Source organism: Brachypodium distachyon, chromosome 1, assembly GCF_000005505.3.
Source record: "Brachypodium distachyon strain Bd21 chromosome 1, Brachypodium_distachyon_v3.0, whole genome shotgun sequence".
Classification (NCBI taxonomy): Eukaryota; Viridiplantae; Streptophyta; class Magnoliopsida; order Poales; family Poaceae; genus Brachypodium; species Brachypodium distachyon.
The window spans coordinates 42,108,491-42,131,164 of record NC_016131.3 but is presented as its reverse complement, the minus strand read 5'-3'; the positions used below and the strand labels follow the sequence as shown (position 1 = coordinate 42,131,164).

The following is a 22,674-nucleotide window of genomic DNA, read 5'->3' as shown; positions in this document are numbered from 1 at the left end:
ATAGGAATAACTGAAGTCTTCGATTTCGGCATCAAAACTTCTCTACTTGTCAAAGCGGCGATTTTACCGGCACCGGCAAAAGCTGCCACGTGGTGTTGGACCGGCCCATCTTATTATTATATTTTGTTATGGGTCAATGGTAGTGGAGCCGGTAGAAAAGAGCCGGGATACAATAAATAGTGTCTGACTTTGGTATGATGCAGTAACCCTATGGCCTCTATAGCCATGTGGTACATTGGATGAGAATCGGAACAAAAAATATATAGTAACTGTAGTACTTTCTCCGGCCGGACTTGTCGAAATATTACATTTATCTAGACACTTTTTACACATATAGATACATCCGTATTTGGGTAAATTTGAGACAACTAATACCGGTCGGAGGGAGTAGTAGTTCTCTTCCAACATCACAATAAAGTCACCAATTAGTGGAGGAAAAGTTGACGTGGCGTATTGACGTTGTCGTAATCGAAGTAGTTCTTCCCAACTCGTCTATTACTTACGATTGCCACACACTTGCCCATTATCTTAGAATTGTAGGTTTCCAGTAGCACCTTCAAGCTTCAAGGTATTCAATCCACACATGCAAGGACGTATAAGCATTTCAAATCAAGCAAGAATCGTAGGCTTGCCTATGGAACTTAAGAAACTGTCACCTTAGACACCGCCCATACCTGCCTAAACAACCTCCAGCCTTGGAAGACTCCTCTACCGAATGAATTCTTCTTCACAGCGTACTACTTCACCAAGTAGCATCTACCGCAATTACCTGTGTCAGGGTCGCCACTTAAGCTAGAGCAACAAGACTTAGGGTTCAGTGGCGCCCGCGAGAGAGAATGCAAATCAACTACGGAGGGATAGAAAGGCAATGTGCCATCTTGGTGGTCATGTTAGGTTGAAACCACACACCACGCTTACAAACCATTTCGAGTGGCCCGAGAGACCAAACTTCTCTGGTTTTGCCACTTGTAGGAGGGACTAAATGTGTAGGAAAAAAGTTTATGAACAATTCTATACTTTCCTGTCAATTAAGGGGGTGAAAACTATACTTTCCTCTTTTTTTCTTCTTATGATATTGGACAAACCCAAGACCAGTCCAATTTATCCTTGTCCACATTTTTTTTAGATGATCCTTGTTTAGTTATTGCCTCAACTGTTCTTTTTGATATCATAACCAAATCTTTATGCGTAGTTGGTCTCTGGGTGCAACTAGTTTGGCTATAGCTTTTTTAGAGTCCAACCAATCAAGTCGGTTAGAGATATATCTCCTATTGGAGAGGCAAGCTATATGCGAGTAATGCGACATATCAGGCGAAAACTTGAAACTTCCAATCTCAACCATTAGATCTCAATAAACGATTCGGATGAAAGGTGAAACCTCTAATCACTTAAAGTTATTTTATGAACCCTCACAAGCTGGTGGGATCCTCCGGGTTTTTTCTTCATAAAATGCATTTAAGTGATACAAGTTCCACCTTTGATCCCATTTATTTAGGATCGAATGGTTAGGAACGAGAGTTTTCAAGTTTCACTGAATGGAGATTTTCACCTTATGCATTCCTGAAGCTACATGTGTTCTATAACATGTTTCGTGACAAACTTGGAATCGACATTTTTAACTATGGATTTACAGTGTAACTGTTGACAACCTAGTTAGTAGTAGTAGATATCTAGTACGTGCGGCAACCACAAATCTCCAGGGATGAACCATACCCCTAAAAATTGCAATATTTTTGACATCATGTATTGTTTGTGCATTAGTATAAAAATCTTAAGTCTTCTAATCAAGATTCGTGTAGGTGTTTTCCTGATCTTAAGTCTTCTAATCAAGATTCGTGTAGGTGTTTTCCTGCTGCAAGTCCATGTTTTTTTTTGTGGGAAAAAATATTTAAACATTGTGTTGTATTCATGATATTCGTGTTGACAAATTGACTTATACATATCAAGCTTGGCACCCCCGATAATAAAGTCCTAGATCAGTTAAAATTGTATATGAGATTAGTTTTTTTTTAGGGATATAGAGATTAGTTAACGACATGCAAGGATACACCATTCTCATGTAGTGTCGTCATTCTAGGTCAACCGAACAACATGTTGTGTAAGATATATGCTCATATTATTGGTTTGATATCTCCGATGACTGATAATACATTGTTATCAACAATACATATACTAGCATGTACATATGTGTCCTTATTTTTTCAATGGTGTAGAACTTATTTTTAAGAAATCACTACGAAGATAAATAGAGTTTTACAAATCAAGTCACATAAGTCGTACTCACTCCGACTTATGTGATAACAATGTGTTCCAGATGTTTTGTTCTAGTTCAAAACAAAACAACGACAAGAATTTAGGATCAAAAGGAGTAATAGATATGAATAGCATTATTTGAATAACATATGCTTCACTCGAACACTGTCTTAAAATTAGATGGCATATTAATCAATGAACCATGAACATGTAATCTCTGGAATCTGTTAGGGCCAGTCCTTTGATCGATGGTGCTATATCTGAAGTATCTCCAGCAGTTTTTTTTTTAAGAATAAGTATCTCCATTTCTCCAGCAGCTAATGCTGCAGAACATCTGGAATGTCCACCGGATACCTGTGGATCGACGTGGCCCACGGCCCATCGGCGTTGCGCGCGGGCTGGATGCACTCCCATGCCGCGCCGTTGCACTTGAATCCAGACCCGAACCCAATCATCCACACGCGGTCGCCCTGCCGCATGCGACCCTTGGCCTCGATGTACGCCAGCTCGTACCACAGCGAACTGCTGGACGTGTTCCCAAACCTGTGAAGCGTCATCCGTGATGCCTCAACCTGCTCGTCGGAAAGGCTGAGGCTTCTCTGCAGCTCGTCGATGACCGCGCGGCCCCCGGCGTGGATGCAAAAGTGCTCGAACGCCGTGCGGAAGTCGGGGATGTACGGTTTGATGACTCGCGTGCCGATCACGTTCCGCGCGACGAAGGAGAAGGCGAACATGAGCTGCTCATAGGCTGGCAGCACGAGCGGGCCCATCGCGGTGATGTTGGCCTTGAGCGAGTCCCCGGCGATGTTCATCAGGTCCTTGCTGAGGTTGATCCCCCGGTGTCCCTCGCCGTCCTCCTCCTGGAACACGCACCGGTAGGCGCTGTCCTGCGCGCCAGTGAGCGTGCGCACGACATGCTTTAACCGGAACCGGGCCTTTGCGGAGGACGTCGAAAGCAGCGCCGCGGCGCCGCCGATGCGGAAGAGGCAGTTGGGGAGGAGCATTGCGCGCTCGTTGCCGATGTAGTAGTTGGGCGTGATGGTCTCCGTGGAGACGACCAGCGCGTGCGCGCCTCGGGGAAGAACCTGCAGGAGGTTCCTCGCGAGCCCCACGGCGATGAGACCCGCGCTGCATCCCATCCCCGAGAGCTGCATGCTCCGGATCTCGCTCCGCAGCTTGTACTTGTTTATGATCATGTCGACCAAGGATGGTATGGGGCAGAACAAGCTGCAGTTGACAATTAGCACGTCTACGGCGTCAGGGGTGATGCCGGTTTTCGCGAACAGGTCGTCGATCGCCGAGAAGGCCACGAGCTCGAACTCGGCGCGGGCGGCGTCGAGCGTGCAGTACTTGTGGGTCGGTATATAGTGCTGCGCCGGGGGAAGGCAGGTCTCCTCCCCGAGCCCCGAGCGCTCCAGCAGACGCGTCATGAACCGGACGCTGCGCTCGTTGAGCGCCGGCAGCTGCTTGGCGTGCTCCAGGAAGCTGGCGAAGGGGATCCGGCAGTTGTGCGGGGTGCGGAAGCCCGCGTAGTCCACGAGGTACAACGCGCGGGGGCGCAGCGTGAGGTACACGATGGCCGCGGCGGCGGGGAGGAAGCAGGCCAGGAAGACGTTCACGGGCTGGAGCTCGGAGAGCCGGCTCGCTAGCGTCTCCGGCCCGAGCCGCGCCATCGTGACGAGGGCGACAGCGGCGAGCGGGACGGCGACGATGGCAGTGAAGTTGTCCACAACGCGCTGGTACGCGGCCTTGGGACGGCTGGACTGAGTGGACGGGCTCATGCTGGCTGCTGCTTGATTGTTTACGTGTGGATGCTCTTGGTGCGGGTGTCAGTGTAAGGCGCGCGGAACTTAAAGGCCGCAACTTCAAACGGTAGAGGTCTTATCGTCACCTGCCGCGCATTTATTCGAGTTTGTACGTGGCCTAAAAAGGAGCCACGCAGATTTTCATTTGGTGTATCGATTGATTGGAGAAGAAATATCTATATTTGTCATGTTTTCCTTTCAAACCGAATGATTGTAGTACTCCTCACAGACAAGTTAGAACGAGCAGTGTGACAACTGGTTCCCCGCTAAGGCTCTGTTCGGTTCCAGCATTCACCGCAGGTATCGGGTGGACAGTGGGGAAACTGAACTAAAATTCGATCTGTTCCCCTTGATCCCCGCTGGGAAGAGCAGATCCGAACGGGCCCTCAAGGTCTCAAGACCCCTTTTAACTGACGGTTAAAAAAGAGTACTCATTAAAAAAACTCTTCACCTCTTCGCAGTGGAAATAATATTTTAAATTTAAATATTTTGCAAAAGACTAAGACGATGGTGATGTTTGTTCAGGGTTGGGATAAATTTACTAACAATTGTCACTATTATATAATAGTGGATTTTAGTCTAATCTATCTGCAGCGAGTAGTTTAATTTGTTTTATCCTTAGCATCGCGTAGGTATTTAGCAAGTTTGTTAACAAGTGTCTTGAGCTATTTAGCTAGTTTGTTAATAAGCGTATTGAGCTTCTTTGTGAGCAAACTTGCTGCGATATCTCATGATTTCGTACGCCTCTGCATTCAAGTAAGCCGTGTTCTATAGAACCTAATTGATTTGGGGCTTGATCTCCCAATTTTGTTTAATCCTGAATTCTTCTCTTCGTTGAACCAAAAGTGTCAATCCATGAGAATATGTGTCCTGCAAAGAAAGAGTAGTCCCGCTAGCTCCTTGTGCTTCTACCTGTAACACAGATGACAGGCCTTCAACTTTGCTACAATCAACAGATGTTGACTTGAAGAGTATTTTGGTTTGTGGTTGAGGATCCCTAGTAGAGCCCTCATCTTTTTTCTCAATAGAAAGATTTGTATTGTTTTGTATCGATCTGTTGTTGCACACTTGCACTCGAACAACACTTTAGCATAGAGGGTATCAATGCACGATAGTTAAAGAGTAAAGTGGCGAATAAGACGGCCTTATGATCGAAGGTCGTCATATACTCGACAAAGTTGACACAAATATTTTCTTTAATAAGGTCCGGCCTACCCAATGACGCGTGACATGGTCGTCCTATGTTAGGAGAGGCAGGGAAAGTTACCCCCGACCTTGGGCCGAAGGAGGCTTCCCAATTAAGCTACAAGGTTAGAAGTTCGTCGGGGCCCTATTGAGCTTGTCCTAACGGGATTCTCCGAGCTACGAGGTAAGAATACCCTCAGAATCCTAAACCTTCCCCTTAACGTAGTCTGGTGCGAACGGCTCCCCGGATCTCGAAGCTAGAGTTCCCTTGGAGCTCTAAGCCCCATCGGTTTTATTCCCACTACTATAGAAAGGTTTATCAGTAACAGTCGAAAAACAACATCAGTAACGAGCGGAGCCGCCGTTACTAACTTCCTGCCAGTAATGATGGGTATCATCAGTAACGGTCGCTGCGACCATTACTGATGTCCCAATCATCAGTGCAGGTGTCCCGACCGTTACTGATGATACCCATCATCAGTGAAGGTCATGTTTCCGCGCCCGCCACTTTCAGTAACGGTTGCTTTGCCCCATTAGTGTCAGGCGAGCGACCGACACTGATACATTTTCAGTAATTAAAATTATAATTAAAACCACAGAAAATACACAGCATTTATACACAGAAAATACACAACACATATATATTTGGAATACAAAGAAAATACACAGCACAACACATATATTTCGAATTAAAACCACAGCCACATCATTTAAAGTATACAAATGTATATAAAGCCGCATCATTTAAGCATATAAAGCATACAAATGTATCTCACTTCACGACATTGATTACAAAGTGTCAAAATTGCATAGCAAAATCAAGTTTGAAGCTATTGTTGTGGGTGAACCCTGGTAACCACTTGTTCCACGCGTTTGTAGAAGTCCCCACTAGGTTTAATGACCTCGTTGTTGATGAGATGGCCGAACTCCCTTTGAATGTTATACACAATCCATTTAGGTCGGTGTGCCATTGTCATTCGGGGCCGCCAGTACTCTTCTACAGCCGCGATTGACCCCTTCCACTCAGGTTTGAACATGTTGGCATTCTCCATAAGGATGTGACAGCAGTAGTACCCATAGTACACACTGCCGGCCGGCTGTTGCTAGCAAGGGAACCTGTGGTTGTGGTGAGGCTCGTCTTTATAACCTTTACCAGCTAGTTTTCCCTTGCACGCAACTTTCCAGGCAGTGTTAATGAGTGATTTGATGGGTTTCCAGTAGCGACCTCAAACACCCTTCTTCGGAAGTAGTGAATCAAAATAGTACAGCGCGGACCAAGCCAAACAAATGAGTAGTGTCACCCAATGGTTCTCTGTTTTCAAAACAACAAACTTTAGTACCTAAGGGTGTATTAGAAAGACTGAATTAGAAAAAACAAACGGTTCCATATATAAAATTCAACTTACTCCAAATTAAGAAAGAAGAGGATAAAGTCGTGGTCAGCGTATTTCTCCAGACATGCCACCAAGTATTTAGACGCCAGGGTTCTTGAGTGATCCTTTTCTGGCTCAAGACCGATGTCACCGTAGTTGAACACCGCGGGGTCTAGAATGGCTACTTTTTTTGACCTCCATTCGCCGTGTTTTCCTTATTTGGTAGGCAGACCACAGGCTTAAGAGGTTGATATCAAGCTTTTGGCGGTTGAAGAGGTGGAACAGTTCGTTGAACTCCACACCAAAGGTTATAGGACGTTCCTGAATGTTCACGGTTTCTTGGTCAAAAAAGCCATAGTCTCATGGGATTCGAACATTGATTTGTTGGGCATGCTGTTGAGAACCAGCTGATGCTTGCATGTATAACTGATGAAGCTCTTGCATCTCTCTGGACACGGCACGCAGGGAAGCTTCGGTGAGCATCGGCCTTCCAGGATAGTAAATAAGATCCGTCTTCGAAATAGGATCCGTCTTCGAATCTCTGGCCTTGGCGGGGGTTCTTCATGAGAATGTCAAGCCTATTGTCTTCCCACACTCCAGTTATGTTAGGCACATAGTGCATCTCATCTTGCTTGACATTTGAGGAGTCTTTGCTGGTGTTGCCGCCGCGCCCCCTCTTTTTATGCCTCCTCTTATTGTCCCAATCCTTTTGCTCTTCTGCCTTGTACTTTTCATCGATCATGCGGCCACCCAAGAGAGAGAAGGTAGGGGGGACGCTTCCAGCCTGTGCCGACCCTGTGGTCTGGCTATCTTTAGGCTATGGAGGCAACAACATTGCCCGCTCTTCATCTCCGCCGGCATTGACAGGAGGCAGTATCCTAGGGGAAAGGCCGAGCGGCGATTGAGAAGTACCTTTGTGGGCGGAGGGACATAGAGTTAAAGAGGGCCGGCGCTGGTTGTAGAGAGATACCAAGCTCCTAGGTCACATTATGCGGTAGTTTGGACAACCGCCTAGGATATCCACGCCTTCCTCCGGAGGTAGCGGGATAGCATAATCACGATGCTCCTCGACGACGGAGTCCACCATCACACTCACTTGTGTGTCATTCTTTAGAATGTCGTGCACCAGTGGTGGTGATTGTCTGGGCATCAGGCGGCCAATGGCGCCTATAGGCTTCTCAAGCTTGTCTACGTCAATATGACACTTCATCGGTGCCTGCGCGAAAACAAAACGAAGGCATATGTGTGTAAGATCTTTATTCATGAAGGTAAGGAGTGAAAAAGAGTTTGAAAAGTATGCTTACAAGGATGTTGTCGCTCGGACCCGGATCGTTATCTCGCATGCCCTCACTTGGGTCGGGTTGGCTAGCGGGGGGGGTTGTCCATGCTAGGAGACGGGCTGTAACCTGGGGTGTAGGTGTCATCATCTTCCATACGTGTGTTAGAGGCGGCGCTGCTCATCAGCGGGAAATAATCATCCCAGCAAGCCCCATCGCCTTCCCCTAGTACACGGCCTATGTGCTCCGCCTTTTCCAAGCCGGCGGTCACAGCCGACTCCCACCTCTTGCTCTGCACAGAGTCGGCGGATGTTTCTAACCTCTTGCTCTCCTCCCATTTGTGGGCATTTTCCTGTTATCATATAAGACAGGACCAACGTGAGTATATATGGATCATGAGTGTCATAATTAACGCCGAAAACAAATTAATGCACGTGAACCCTTACCGTAAAATTTTTAATAGGCGGTTGCATTGGCTCAATGCCCGCCCACTCCTCTGGTGTCATGTGCTGACGTGCATATTCTCTAGCACGTTTATCCTCCAGAATGTTATGCACTGGAGACACCCTGCCTGCCGCCTTGAGAATTCGGTCCTACTTGCGATAAACCTTCCTCTTCCCCTCTTTCTGTCGCACCAGTGGCACCCGGGGTACCACCGCTGCACGACGCGTGGGCCCCGTCCCTGAGTTCCCGGGGAAGTTCCACCCTGGGCAGCGGCTACGAGCAGCCCGGCAAGCTACCAGCCCGGAAGGGTTAGCGGGGCTTCGGGGAATATTCCCGCCTGGGCACCTCCCGGGAAGCCGCTTCCCGGGGGGAGGTTCCCGGGTGCGTTGGGCCCAGGCGCTTCCCGGAGAGCGACTTGCCGGGACAGGGGGTTCCTGGGCGCAGGCCCCCGCCCAAAGTGTGGGGCCCAGTAAGCAGATCAACAGCGCCACGCGGGCATGTGGCGGGCGTGGGGTGCGCGGCCCCACCGGGGCAAGGAGTAAGGCGCACGGCTCATTAAATGAGCCGACAGGAGGGGCGTTACCTGTCAAGATCATGCAAACAGTGGCTATCCAATCCTACTCTAGGGTTTTAGACTCCTAGCGGTGGAGGTGGCGTCCATGCGCGCCACTAGCTCAACGGGGGGGAGTTGTATGCCTCCCGCTCGACACTTGTAGCCCATGCACCGTGGCACCTGTGGCATCCCCTTGAGTATAAAAGGAGAACCCCCGCCAACGGTCAAAGGGTTGGAATCTCAGTTGGTTCCAGTAGACGGTAGGGTTTGGTTGAGTTCGATCAGCCCACAGTTAGCCTCTAACATTAGCAGAGAATAGTAAGGAGTACCTACCCAAAGGGAGAGAGTACCCGGGAACTTACCCGGCAACCTGTAAACACTTGATTCACAACCAATATCAGCTCAGACAAGCAGGACATAGGGTTTTACACCTCCGGGTGGCCCGAACCTGGGTAAAACGTGCGTGTATCTGTTCCTTGATTAGCGCGCACTTTTAGTACATCATTTCGCTAGCCCCGCAGGGCCTCATCGGCCAAGCCGGCGATCGCCGGGGCGAACCTCGACGCCCCTACCGAACCTAAAAGGGGGCCGTGACCGCACGCCTCCGGTGTCGGAGCACTATGCGACGACATCTGGCGCGCCAGGTAGGGGGCGCGGGAGATGAGCCTACCGGTGGTCGCCGGTAGCATCGTTTGCATCGACGTCGGCCTCGCTTTCTTCGCCGACGAGAATAGTCACCATGCCCTCCAAGCGGGCTAGTGATCCTCATATAGACCCGCGTGAAGCCCCAGCGGCGCACACGCGGTCGCATGACATGCGACCCGAGTCGGGGGCTCAGGAGAACCCCGAGCCCTCGAGGGTGCAGCAAACACAGCTGCCTCCCCCGCCTCCTCAGCCGTCTGCCGACGACGGCCGAGGGGACCGGCTGCCCCCAGTGCCGGGGCCAGTCACGCGAGCACGCACGGTGCCACCCACGCCGGGCAGCGCGTTGAGGATGCTCCGCGACAGCGGCACCGGGAGCATACCGCGTCGCGGGCGACCCACGGGGGTTCGCACCCTACGCACCCGGAGGCGTCCGGGGCCAGAGCGGGAAGCAGCCGCTCGGGAAACCGGCTGCCCCTCGCACGAACCCCGGCGGAAGCCATCATCGCCGCACACGTCATGGTGCGGTACGAACTGCACCAAGGCATGCCGGTGCACGAGACATGGGGCGAGGAGTTAAGAGGCGCTCCTCGCCCTGGCCACCCAGCAGCCGCAAGGCGAGGGCGCCCCGGTAGGCTCCGGCCACGGGCAGAACCCGGAGCGCGGGGACGCGCCACCCGCCTCGCGACAGGGGGAGAATCCTCCCCCTCCGCAGGGAGGCCAAGGAGACGGGGGCCCAGAGGGGTCCTCGAACTCGTCGCCCACCATTCCGGGGGGCGATGCGCGCGGCATCTTGAATGCCCGCCAGCAAGAGGATTTGCGCCCGCGCTTGGAGCGCCGGTGCAAGCGCGAGGTAGAGCGCCAGCGCCCACAGGAGCAGGAAGACGCTCCCATGGGCCTCGAGGACGGCTGCACCGCGTTCACACGCGAGTTGCAGCGGGTGACGTGCCCCTGTAAGTTCCGAGCGCCCGCGCTCGGTACGTACGACGGGACCGCCAACCCCAAGGATTTCCTCCTAACCTACACGTTGGGTATGCACGCCATCGGTGCCGACAACAAGGTCAGGGCCAATTGGTTCCCGATGGTCCTGAAAGGATCAGCGCGAACCTGGCTGCTCAACCTGCCCGCCGGGTCCATCGCCACTTGGGCGGACCTGAGCGAGCAGTTCGTGAGCGCGTTCCAGGGCGGCTATAAGCGCTCGGGAACCATGGCGGAGCTACACACTATCGTGCAGAAGCCGGGAGAGACGTTGCGGGCCTTCGTCAACCGCTTCTCCAACCTCTCCTATTCCATCCCAAAGGCGGAGGCGGCTGCCATCATCAACACCTTCGCAATCAACGTCCGTGATCCCAAGATGCACGAGAAGCTGAGCACGCACCGGATCCGGACGACGCAGGACCTGTACGCCCTGGCGCACAAATGCGCCATGGCCGAGGAAGGGCGCCTAGCACCCGAGCTAGCAGCTTAGGCTGCCGCGAGCCCTGGCGAGGGTTCGCAGAAGAAGGGCTCCCGCAAGCGCAGTGCGAACCAAGTTCTCGCTGCGGACTCGGGGGCTCCTGCCGCGAGAAACTCCACCCACAACGCACAGAACTGTCGCGTTCTGCAAGGGATCAAGCAGCGGCGAGAGCAGCGCCATGAAGAGCGCCGCGCTGCCGGCGCCTGCTTCAACTGCGGTGACATCGGGCATCTCTCCCGAGATTGCCCGAACGACCCCAGAATGGGACCGAGGCCTGCCGGCGGCGGTGCTGGCAGGGACGAACCCCAAGGGGGACGCGGTCAGCCCTGCGCGGGGCGGGAACGCCTACCCCGGGGACGCGACAGGGCACGCGCTGAGGAGCAGCGCGAGTCCGACTGCACTGGTGGCGACGAGCCGGGCTTCCAGGAGCCTCGCGGCGTCGCCTGCATCCATGGGGGAGCTTACGCTCTCCCATCCCATGCCGCGGTGAAGCGCCTCACCCGCGACGTGTGCGCGCTGTTGCCGGATGCGGAGCCGCAACAGCCGTTGAGGTGGTCGCACGTGCCGATCACCTTCAGCGCCGACGATCACCCAGCACGGCAGATGGGTCCAGGGGTAATACCCTTCATCGTCTCGCCGATCATTAGCAATATGACGGTGACCAAGGTGCTGGTGGAAACCGGAGCAGGGCTTAACCTCCTGTCCGCCAGGCTGGTGGAAAAACTCCAGTTGCCGGTGGAGCAGCTGAAGCCCACTGACCCGTTCCGGGGGGTGAACCCCGGGATCGTGCGCTCGCTGGGACGCATCACGCTGCCGGTCACCTTCGGGTCCCGAGAAGCGTTCAGGACCGAACACATAGTGTTCGACGTGGCGCATACCCCGTTGCCCTACAACGGGATCCTTGGTCGGCCCGCGCTGATCAAGTTCATGGCGGCCACGCATTGTGTCTATGGCGTGATGAAGATGCCGTCCGTCTATGGAGTCCTCTCCATTAGGTGTGACCTCAAGGACGTGGCCTAGTGTGTTGGCGATGTCGTCCGGGCCGCTGCCGCAGCTGACGCCGGCGACGAAGATGCTGCCGGAGGCGACAGCTTGTCGGGCGATGCCCCGGCAACAAAGAAGGCCCGCGCTACCCCGCAAGAGCTCGCCAAGAGAGGCGCAGGCTCGAGCTCGCGCCCTAGCAAGGGGCAGAAGCTCCGGGAGGAGGCCGCCGAGGTGAAGAAGCTGCCCCTCCAAGCTGGCGACAAGGAGCGCACCGTTACCGTCGGTGCGAACCTTACTGCCAAATAAGAAAGCGCCCTCATCACCTTCCTCCGGGATAATGCCGACGTGTTCGCTTGGGAACCGTCGGATCTTCCCGGCGTCCCTAGGGAGGTGATTGAGCATCGGCTCGCGGTGCACCCGGACGCGCGCCCCGTCAAGCAGAAGATTCGGCGGCAAGCACAAGAGCGTAAGGATTTCATCAAGCAAGAGGTGGACAAGCTTAAGGCTGCCGGGGCGATCAGGAAAGTTCTGTACCCTACTTGGCTGGCTAACCCTGTAGTAGTGCCTAAAGCAGATAATAAGCTTCGCATGTGTGTAGATTTTATGGATCTTAATCGCGCATGCCCCAAGGATCCCTTCCCTGTACCCCGTATCGATCAAATAGTTGATTCTACCGCTGGTTATGATTTGCTGAGTTTTCTGGATGCTTTCTCCGGCTACCATCAAATCAAGATGGCAGTTGAGGATGAGGAGAAGACAACGTTCATCACCCCGGTTGGCTGTTATTGTTATACATGCATGCCTTTCGGGTTGAAAAACGCGGGCTCCACATTTCAGCGCGCCCTGCGCGAATGTTTGGGGCCCCAGCTAGGCCGCAACACGAAGGCCTACATGGACGACATCGTCATCAAATCGAAGCGTGGGGACTCGCTGATTGATGACCTGCGGGAGAGATTTGATAACCTCCGCAGGATCAAGCTCAAGCTAAACTCCGAAAAGTGCACCTTCGGTGTCAACTCCGGGCAGCTTCTGGGTTTCTTGGTTTCACACAGAGGGATACAGGCCAACCCGAGCAAGATAGAAGCTATCGAGAAGATGGAGGCCCCCCACAAGGTGAAGGAGGTCCAGCGCCTCAACGGCTGTGTTGCCGCGCTGGGACGTTTCATCTCCAGGCTAGGCGAGCGTGCCCTACCTTTATTCAAGGTGATGAAGAAGAAGGGTCCAGTCAGCTGGACTCCCGAGGCCGAGGCGGCGTTCCGGGAACTCAAACAGTACCTGAGGTCGCCGCCCGTCCTCGTCGCCCCCAAGCCGGGTGAGCCGCTACTACTCTACCTAGCGGCAACTGACCAGGTGGTCAGCTCGGTGCTTGTTGCCGAGAGGGAGGAGGATGTCCCGGGGACTGAGGCTACGGGGCAGGGGGCTGAGCGGCCCCCAGCAACCGCCTCGGACTCAGGGACCACCCCCGAGTCAGCAACCTTGGCACCGCGGAAGCGGTTGGCCTAGCACCCGGTGTACTTCGTCAGTACGGTGCTGCGCGACGCGCGGACGAGATACCCGCAAGTACAGAAGCTCCTTCTGGTGATTCTCCTTGCGTCCCATAAACTGCGCCACTACTTTCAGGCGCACGGCGTCACGGTGGTGTCCGGGTTCTGCCTTAAGCGGGCCTTCACCAACCGTGAAGCCACCGGGAGGGTGGCCGAATGGAGGATGGAGTTGTCGGAGTTTGACCTCCATTTCGCCAACTCCAAAAGCATTAAGAGCACAGCCTTGGCGGACTTCCTCGCGGAATGGACGTCTACGGGCGTGGAAGAGAATGAACCGGAGACCGGCCTACCCGGCAAGCTGGACGAGGACCACTGGGTCCTCTACTTCGACGGTGTGTTCAGTCTTCAAGGAGCAGGCGCTGGAGTCGTCATCGAGTCACCGACAGGGGACCAGTTGAGATTCGCTGTCCAACTCGACTTCGTGAACTCCACCAACAACACGGCGGAGTATGAGGGCTTGCTCGCCGGGTTGCGGGCGGCGGTCGCCCTTGACATCAAGCGCCTGGTTGTTCGCGGGGATTCTCAGCTCGTGATCAACCAGGTGAATAAGGACTACGACTGCCCGCAAATGGCACCGTACGTGGAGGAGGTCCGCAAGCTAGAACGTAAGTTCAAAGGTTTGCGTTTCGAGCACGTCAAGCGGAAGAATAACTTCGCTGCTGACGAGCTGGCCAAGATGGCAGCAGAGCGCCGGAAACCTCCGGCGGGGGTGTTCTGTCAGAAGCAAGCGGATCCTTCAGTCGCCCCCCAGCCGGCTGCCGGGGACGCCCCTCCGGCAACCGAAGGAACCCCTGCAGCAGCAGGGGTCCATGCCGCTGACATAGCGGCATGCGTTGGCAGGGAGATCCCTCTCTGGGCGGAAGAGATCGCCCATTACTTGAAAGGAGGGGCTCTCCCGGGAGATGATGTCGCCGCGGAACGAGTAGCGCGACAAGCCAAGATGTACACTGTGGTGGATATGAACCTCTACCGCAGGCGTGCAAACGGTGTCAAGCTCATATGCGTGCCGCAGGATGAAGGGCGCGCGCTGTTGGAGGAAATACACCGAGGCACATGTTCACACCATGTGGCCTCCCGGGCTTTAGCCGGCAAGGCGTTTCGGCACGGCTTCTACTGGCCCACGGCCCTGGCTGACGCAGAGCGGCTGGTGAGGACGTGCGAAGCGTGCCAGTTCCATTTGAAGAAGAGCAACCAGCCGGCGCAGGCCCTATAAGTCATCCCTGCCTCGTGGCCGTTCGCGGTCTGAGGGCTCGACATCGTCGGTAAGCTACCAAGGGCGGTTGGCGGTTACGAATATTTGTTCGTAGCCATCGACAAGTTCTTCCCTGTGGGCTCAAGAACGGAGACCTTGTCCTGCGCCGGATACAAGGAACGAAGGCCGGGAACAAGTTGACTCCGAAATGGGAGGACCCCTTCCGGGTAGTGCAGGTGACCAGGCCGGGGGTTGTCCGACTGGAAACCGAAGACGGCTTGCCGATGCCCAATAGTTGGAATATTGAGCACTTGCGCAAGTTCTACCCGTGAAGCGGCGGAGCCCGACCCTCAGGTGATGTCGCCGATGCATACCTCTCGAACTAGTGTAGCCGGGCAGCCCCTGTGTGTAAACCACTAGTTATTGTGAATAAAGATAAGTATTTCGCTCTTGAGCTTTGAATTCGCCTTGTTTATTTGCATGTTCCTCCTTCTTCTGTCTCCTGCTTTAAGTGCACAAAAGTGTCTTTCCATACTTGGTTGTGAGCAGGGGCTGTTGGAGCCTCGAAAACATAAACCCGTTGCCGGATCGTTCCAGCTCGGGACATGCAGTTGCCGGGCTTCCCGCAACGTGCATCACTGGACGTGCAGTTGTCGGGCTCCCCGCAACGTGCACCGCGCAGGCGCTGTGCCTGGGAAATGAAATGCTCACATCCAAGTTTGGCATCGACCCCTTTGTGCCCGGGGGCTGGGAGGCAGGAGGAGTTTGTCTGTGTTGCTTTGTGTATTTTCGTGAATTTCGAAAAAAATTGCGGCACCTCGGGCCTGGTAAGAATCTAACCTGCAGGAAAAGGTGGAATCTTGTGCACTGTGATGCCCGTGGGCTGCCCACGGGTCGCGGCATGCACCGGTGCCTTGTGGTGCGGGACGACCGCAACACAAGAGACTCACTGCATTCCGAGGCTTCTGACTCGGGAGGGCGCCGCCACGTGTACCACAGTTGCTTGGCATGCATGGTGGCGGAGACCGTACCGCGTTTCAAGGGAGGGGTGCCACGGGTGCTGCGCGGGTCCGTCGCGCGCGGTGGCAAAACCCCCTCCCGCGCCTTTAAAAGGCACGCCCCAGCCACGGAACGGCTCAGAGCAAAGCCGAGTGAGGGGCCGTTATGCGGGCGGTGCCACGGAGGCACGATGGTGGTGCATTCCATCAGCGCTTAGAGCCGACGGGTGCACTGCCATCGCGCCCTTGCTGCATCACCCCATCGAGCCCGCCCCGAGGGGCGTCACAGAGGCACGGTGGGAGTGCATGCCATCAGCGTTCTCCGCCGACGGGTGCACTGCCGCCGTGCTCCTGCCGCGCCTCCTCAAGTGGGTGGCTCCTGGGCGAGGGTTGCCACGGAGGCACTGTGGTGGTGCATCCCATCAGCGTCCGGCACTGACGGGGTGCATTGCCGCAGTGCCCTTGCCATGTCCCTCCATAAGACACCTCCGCAAGGAGCAGGGGCTGCCGCAGAGACACTATGGTAGTGCATGCCATCCGTGCCTTGCTCCGACGGGTGCACTATCATAGTGGCACGGCCGCATTCCCCTTGAGAGAGCCTTATTTCGGGTGCGGGTCATTGCGAGGACGCTGTGATGGCGTCGGTGCCGGCGCCCGCCGCCCGCTTCGGCCCATCACCGCGTCCCTGCCACGGCCCTCGAGCAGTTTTGCTCCCGGGCAATGAGGGCTGTTACACCCCTTGGGACGAGCTCCGTAGAAAAACCAGGTCTCCCCAGTTGCGGGGGCTGTCGCCGGGAGGCTATAACTTCCTCGCCACCCGTGCCCGCCGCCAGGGTGGGGTGCAGCTGGCAGCGAGGACGTTATAGCCGTCTTGCGGCCGCTCCCAGGGCGGAGTCCTCCTAGGCCAGGGTTCCTCCCTAAAGGCGAGGGTTGCTGCATGAGCATGGTGGTAGCATCGGCGGCGGTGGTTGCCGTTGGCGGCGATCCTGCCCCCGCGTTCCTGCTGCATCCCTCAGAAACAGTTTTCCTTGAACAGGTACCCGAGGTGGGTCCCTACCAAGGCAGTGCTCCAGCTGCACTTTTCCGCCAAGCGTCACGAGGCATTGGACTGAACGGAAAAGCTAAGTGCCTAAACATGAACGCTGAATTCGCTAAGAACTGAACGAAATTGAGCGTTGTCTCGTTGGGTGTGGCCCCAGATCCCGCTCGTATCCGGAGTGTTAAAAGGACGCTTGCGGGGGGAGTGCGCTCCCCGTGTGGCTTCTCGGGTCCGTCCCGGAAGGGCACGGCTTGGAGTAGTTACCCCGCAAGTGGAGTGGCTCCCCGCTACCGCTTGGCCCTAGGTCGGCACCGCGGGTCCGTCCCCGGTCCCTGGTCTGGTCAAGGGTGAGGTGCGCGAGTCCCCTGCAACACAAGGCAAAATGCGCAAAGGCTAAAAGGGCCACCCCGCTAGACAGCACCGGGAACAATGAACATGTCGAAAAACTTGATTGACTAAGAGTCGAATGATTACATGGCCTAATCCGAAATATGATTGTTCAAACGGCGCTAAGCGCCACACTTGCAGGGAAAACAAACAAAAGAAGATACATCGGGAAGCGGCAGGCATGGCTGGGGGCTGCGGCAACTAGTTGCCGCCGTCTTCGGCCGGGGGGTCGGCGGGGAGATCGGGCTCCGGCTTCATCTGCATGCGCTCGACCACCTCATCGATGAACTCACGCACTGCTTGGGTGTGCATGGGCTCGTCCTCGCTATCGGACCAAGCGTCCAGCAAGGACTCAAAGGGAAACTCCGGGTCCCGGAGATGAACCCGCGGGAGGATTGTCCCCGCAACCTCCCGAGCGCAGTTGGCGACTTCGTTGGCGTCGTACTGGGCGACCCAGACATCGAGCGCCCCAAGTTTCCCCACCAGGTCGGAGAAGAAGGGGATCAACGTCGTGACGTCCGTGCCGTCCACCTCCGCCGCCTGCAGCTCAAACTTGGGCATCAGGTCGCGCAGCGACTGGGCGATCTTCAGCAGCTTATCGGTCTCAATTTTCCGCTGACCGATCAGTGTGCCGTGGTGAAGCCGGGCATTGACAGCAGCCTCCTTGGCCTTGCTGAGGCGGCCCGCCAGCTTCTCGAGCTCTGCGGCCTTGGCCACATTGTCCTCGCCGGCCTTGGCGAGCTCCTCCCGGACGGCGGCCAGCTCGGTCTCAAGCCTGGCCGCTCTGTCCTTGGCGGAGCTGAGCTCGGTCTCGTGCCGAGCCACCGCTCCCACTGCATCTTCAGTGGCCTTCACTTGCACCTCCAGCATGACGCGAAGGCCCTGGATTTCGCCGCGGTAGTTGGCGATCAGGTCACTCTTCTCGTCTAGCCGGGTTTGGGCCGTCACGACCACCTCGGCATGTTCCTTCCTGTTCGCCTCGAGGGTAGCCGCCATCGAGTCGAGCTTCCCCTGGAGCTCCATGCGCTGGGCCTCCAGCTGCCGGTGGAGCTCGGCCTCCGAGACCACTGGCTCCCGAACGTCCTCCAGGGCTTGCCGGGCCAGCCGTGCCTCCTCCTCGGCGAGGCGCGTCTCCTCGCGCAGCCGGGACAGTTCTGGCCACTCTCTCTCCACGGCCTCCCGCACCTCGCCAAGTTGATTCTTGGCAGCAGCATGATGCTCCCTCACCTCGTTGACGGAGGTGACGAAGGCCTGTTGCTGGTCCCTAACGGCGTCCAGGAACTGGTGCCCTTGCTCGAAGATGCTCTGATCCCAGGTGAGGGGGTTCCAAGTGACCCCGGCGAGGGTGACGAGGTCAGTACCGGGGAGAGCAGCCGAGGATGATGAAGACCCCGTTGCCGATGTGGGCTGTGCGCGGGGTTGCCAGCCTGCTCCTGGGGGTCTTGCTGTCCTTCCCTGGCAACTTCCCCTGCGCCTGCGCCCAGGGACCCCGGGGCTGGGGAAGCCTCCCTGCTCCTGGCGGGGGCTGTCCCCTGCAGGGCGGCGGGTGAGACCGTGCCAGTCGCGTCCGCAGCTACGGGCGCGTCGCCGGGCGCCGTCACAGCGGGGGCAGTGTCCACCGCTGCCGCTGTCTCTGCCGCAGGGGGGGTTGACGTGAGAGCCGGTTCCGGCTCCACCCCCACCCCCGCGACTTCGACGACCGGGTCAAGATCAACCACGGTCGCGCCCGTTCCAGGTGTGGGCGCACTTGTGCCTGTGACGATGAGAAGCATGAGGATCGGCGGGTAATGGGGCTGTCAAAAACAGACAAGGGTGACCAGGATGGTTACCTTGCGCGGCTGTTGGGCTTGCGGGGGGAGCCTCTCCTGCCTCGCCTGCGTCGGCAGGAGCGTCCAAGAGGCTTGCCGCGGGCGAGCTGCCGCTCACTGCGAAAAGAGGTACGTTCATGAGTTTGGCTAACAAAAACTACAGCTGCGGAGAAGTAACGAAGAGAAACTGGTTGTCGTCCCTGCCTCCGTGGGGGCTGGGCCTTCACGGGGCACGATGGCGTCGTGCCGACCCCTGCGGCGGTGGGGTCGGCGGCGCCGCTGGCCTCTGCGCGCGCCCTCTTGCTTGGCGTGTCGGGCGGGGAATCGCTCCTCGCCCTCTTGCTGGCACCCGCCGGCGAGTTGGACTTCGGGGGGTCGTCGTGACCCGGAGAGTCCCGGGTGTCGACGGTGATGCCGCCGCGGTGCCGGGAGCCGACCTTGGGGAGGCTCCCGCTACTGGGGCGAAGGCCGTTGCCGAGACTTTGGCGACCCCTGCGGACGCGGGCGCTGCCGGAGTAACGGCGGGCGCCCCGGGAGCAGCTGGCGCCACGGTGCTGGCGGCCGCCGCTAAGGCACCGACCCCTGTGGCCGCAGATGCCGTCGAGGTACCGACGAGCGCCCCTGAAGCGGCCGCCACCGCAAGGGTGGTGGCCGCTGCCGGGGTGGACGTCGCCGTCGAGGAGACAGCTACGGCTGCTGCGAACGCCCTCGATCTCCTCACAGTCAGGGGCGTGCTAGCGCTGCTTTCGTCATCGTCGTCCACGGCGACGACCTCCGGGGACGCAGCCGCCTGGCCCGCCTCGTCGTCTAGAGACTGGAGGGAGGGCCAGCTGGACTCAGATCCGCCCCCGCTCTCCTCGAGCACCTGCTTCTCGCGGGGTGCTTGCGGGGGAGCGTGCGGGACCCGAGTGGGGGTGTCGTCCATCAACCCCCACTCGTTGCAGGGCGGGAAGGCGCCGACGATGTCGTTGTGCGCCTTGACGCCAGCGTGAAGAGAGGAAACCCCCGGCGGGAACTCCGTTGATTGGAAGGTCTCGCCGGAGATCCCCCTCACCCACGTCCTGAGGGTCTCCAAGTCCACGCCGTCCTGCTGGAGGCGTGTCCTGTCCCCGGGACCCGTGTACATCCACGTGGGCTGGGAGCGTAGCTGCAGCGGGTCTATGCGCCGATGGACGAAGGTGCGTGCCACGTCCACGTCAGTGAGCCCCGCTAGCCGTAGCGCCTTGATCTTCTCCACGACGGAGAGGAGGTCGGCGTCGCGGTGGTACCTGTCTTGCCAGCCGTTCTGGGGTTGCGGCAACTCCGTCGGCGACTGGATGAACTCCTGGGGGTCCTCCTCTCGGACCCAACACCAATCGCTCCGCCACTCCTTTTCGATTTTCTTCCCCGACCTGACAATGAATTCGGACTTCATCTGGTCGCGGGCGCAGAATACCACCCTCGACGACATCGCCTTCGCGTTGTCAATGCGGGGGTAGAAGTAGTGGCAAAAGAGCCCCACCGACGGCATCACCCCCACGAACGCCTCGCAGAGGAAGTGGAAGGTGGCGAGAAGGAACAGCGACGTGGGTTGGAGCTGCGCCACCCGCAGCTGGTAAGACTCAATCAGTGCGTGGAGGAATAATGAGAAGGGCGGCACCAGGCCGCAGAGGAGGAAGCGCGCGAACACCCAGAAGTCGTTGTCCTGGTGCTCGACGCCCGCCGGGAAGATCAACGTCTCCCCGTGCTCGTTGAAGTTGGAGGCGACTGCATGCCGGAGCTTCCCCAGCGCCTCGCCGTTGTAGCTGGGGCGGAAGAAGGCGACCGTGGCCTGCATCTCCCGCCTCTTCTAGTCCTTGGTGGTGGCCGCCTTGGTTGCCGCCTCACTCTTGCTGGCCGCGGCTTTCTTTGAGACCTGGACCTCCTTCCCCTTTCTGGTGGTGGGGGGCACCATGGAAAGCAAGGGCGAAAGCTAGCAGGAGCGCAGGGATGCGAGATGCGGAAGGGGATGAAGACGAAGGCTATGAGGGCAGAGTGTTTTTCCCCTTTTGGCAACAGTACGAGCCTTATAACGCCCGGCCGTTTGGTAACGGCCGGTTCCATACCCTACGGGTGCGCGGCGATAACTCCTAATAATTAGGAGTAATGCGCGGAGTGGCCTTAACCTCCCTATTTAGGAGGGAAGTTTGGGGCGGAAATCACGCGCCCACTACTCCGTTTGTAACGGCGCCGTACACGGGGCAGCGAATGGACGCGCGCCCGCAGCAAATCGGGGCCCACACGTCGGTTGAGGGCGTAGCCCAGCAACCGACCTAGGGAAGACTCTTCCGGGAACAGGTGATGCCGGCCCACTCCCGGGGGCTACTGTCGCACCAGTGCCACCTGGGGTACCACCGCTGCGCGACGCGTGGGCCCCGTCCCTGAGTTCTCGGGGAAGTTCCATCCCGGGCAGCGGCTACGAGCAGCCCGGCAAGCTACCAGCCCGGAACGGCTAGCGAGGCTTCGGAGAATATTCCCGCCTGGGCACCTCTCGGGAAGCCGCTTCCCGGGGGGAGGTTCCCGGGTGCGTTGGGCCCGGGCGCTTCCCGGGGAGCGACTTGCCGGGATAGGGGGTTCCTGGGCGCAGGCCCCCGCCCCAAGTGTGGGGCCAAGTGAGCAGATCAACAGCGCCACGCGGGCGCGTGGCAGGCGTGGGGTGCGCGGCCCCACCGGGGCAAGGAGTAAGGCGCACGGCTCATTAAATGAGCCGGCAGGAGGGGCGTTACCCGTCAAGATCATGCAAACAGTGGCTGTCCAATCCTACTCTAGGGTTTTAGACTCCTAGCGGCGGAGGTGGCATCCATGCGCGCCACCAGCTCACCAGGGGGGAGTTGTATGCCTCACCGCTCGACACTTGTACCCCATGCACCGTGGCACCTGTGGCATCCCCTTGAGTATAAGAGGAGGACCCCCACCAACGGTCAAAGGGTTAGAATCTCAGTTGGTTCCAGTAGACGGTAGGGTTTGGTTGAGTTCGATCAGCCCACAGTTAGCCCCTAGCATTAGCAGAGAATAGTAAGGAGTACCTAGCCAAAGGGACAGAGTACACGGGAACTTACCCGGCAACCTGTAAACACTTGATTCACAACCAATATCAGCTCAGACAAGCAGGATGTAGGGTTTTACACCTCCGGGTGGCCCGAACTTGGGTAAAAACGTGCGTGTATCTGTTCCTTGATTAGCGCGCACTTTTAGTACATCATTTCGCCAGCCCCACAGGGCCTCATCGGCCGAGCCGGCGATCGTCGGGGCGAACCCTGACGCCCCTACCGAACCTAAAAGGGGGCCGTGACCGCACGCCCCCGGTGCCGGAGCACCATGCGACGACACTTTCCCTGCACTACCTAGCCTGTGGTTCAACGGCTTCCTCGCGCGCAACGCCCTCATACGTTCACTCTTCGCAATGAAGGCAGGGTCAGACGATTTCTTCTTGAATTTTTCCCATTCGGCCTCATCAGTTATCGACGGCCATTTTTTCTTGATGATCTCATAGGGTTTGTCCATCCACTTTCTGGCGGTGGTTTTCCAAGTAGTAAGGCCATTCCGCACTGCTATGTTGATGTACGCTCGGAATCGCTCGCGCCACTCGTCACTGACTTAGAACCTCCTTTCAACGTCCGCCATGCACGAGTTTCTAACGACTTCGGAGATGTCATTCCACTCCTCGCTGATCTTGCAATATTTACGTCCAACGGCTCCACAGGTGGTTGCGAAGG

The 22,674-nt window shown here is 56.8% G+C and overlaps 1 protein-coding gene and 1 long non-coding RNA gene across 2 annotated transcripts; both read right to left on the bottom strand.

Moving 5' to 3' along the window:
- Positions 1-240: 240 nt before the first annotated feature.
- On the bottom strand, positions 241-1,456 carry LOC112270142. The gene is made up of 2 exons (XR_002962515.1): positions 675-1,456; positions 241-561 (listed from the first exon to the last, which is right to left on the bottom strand). It is a non-coding gene; the product is annotated as an uncharacterized LOC112270142 (long non-coding RNA).
- A 643-nt stretch (positions 1,457-2,099) lies between these two features.
- LOC100839378 (3-ketoacyl-CoA synthase 6) lies at positions 2,100-4,114 on the bottom strand. Its single transcript, XM_003563935.4, has one exon. The coding sequence runs from the start codon at positions 4,032-4,034 to the stop codon at positions 2,571-2,573; it is 1,464 nt and encodes a 487-aa protein (XP_003563983.1). The 5' UTR covers positions 4,035-4,114; the 3' UTR covers positions 2,100-2,570.
- Positions 4,115-22,674: the final 18,560 nt, after the last annotated feature.

Bases quoted from the DNA above. Each gene is read 5' to 3' on its own strand.
- LOC100839378 (XM_003563935.4), bottom strand. From the start codon at position 4,034: ATGAGCCCGTCCACTCAGTCCAGCCGTCCCAAGGCCGCGTACCAGCGC.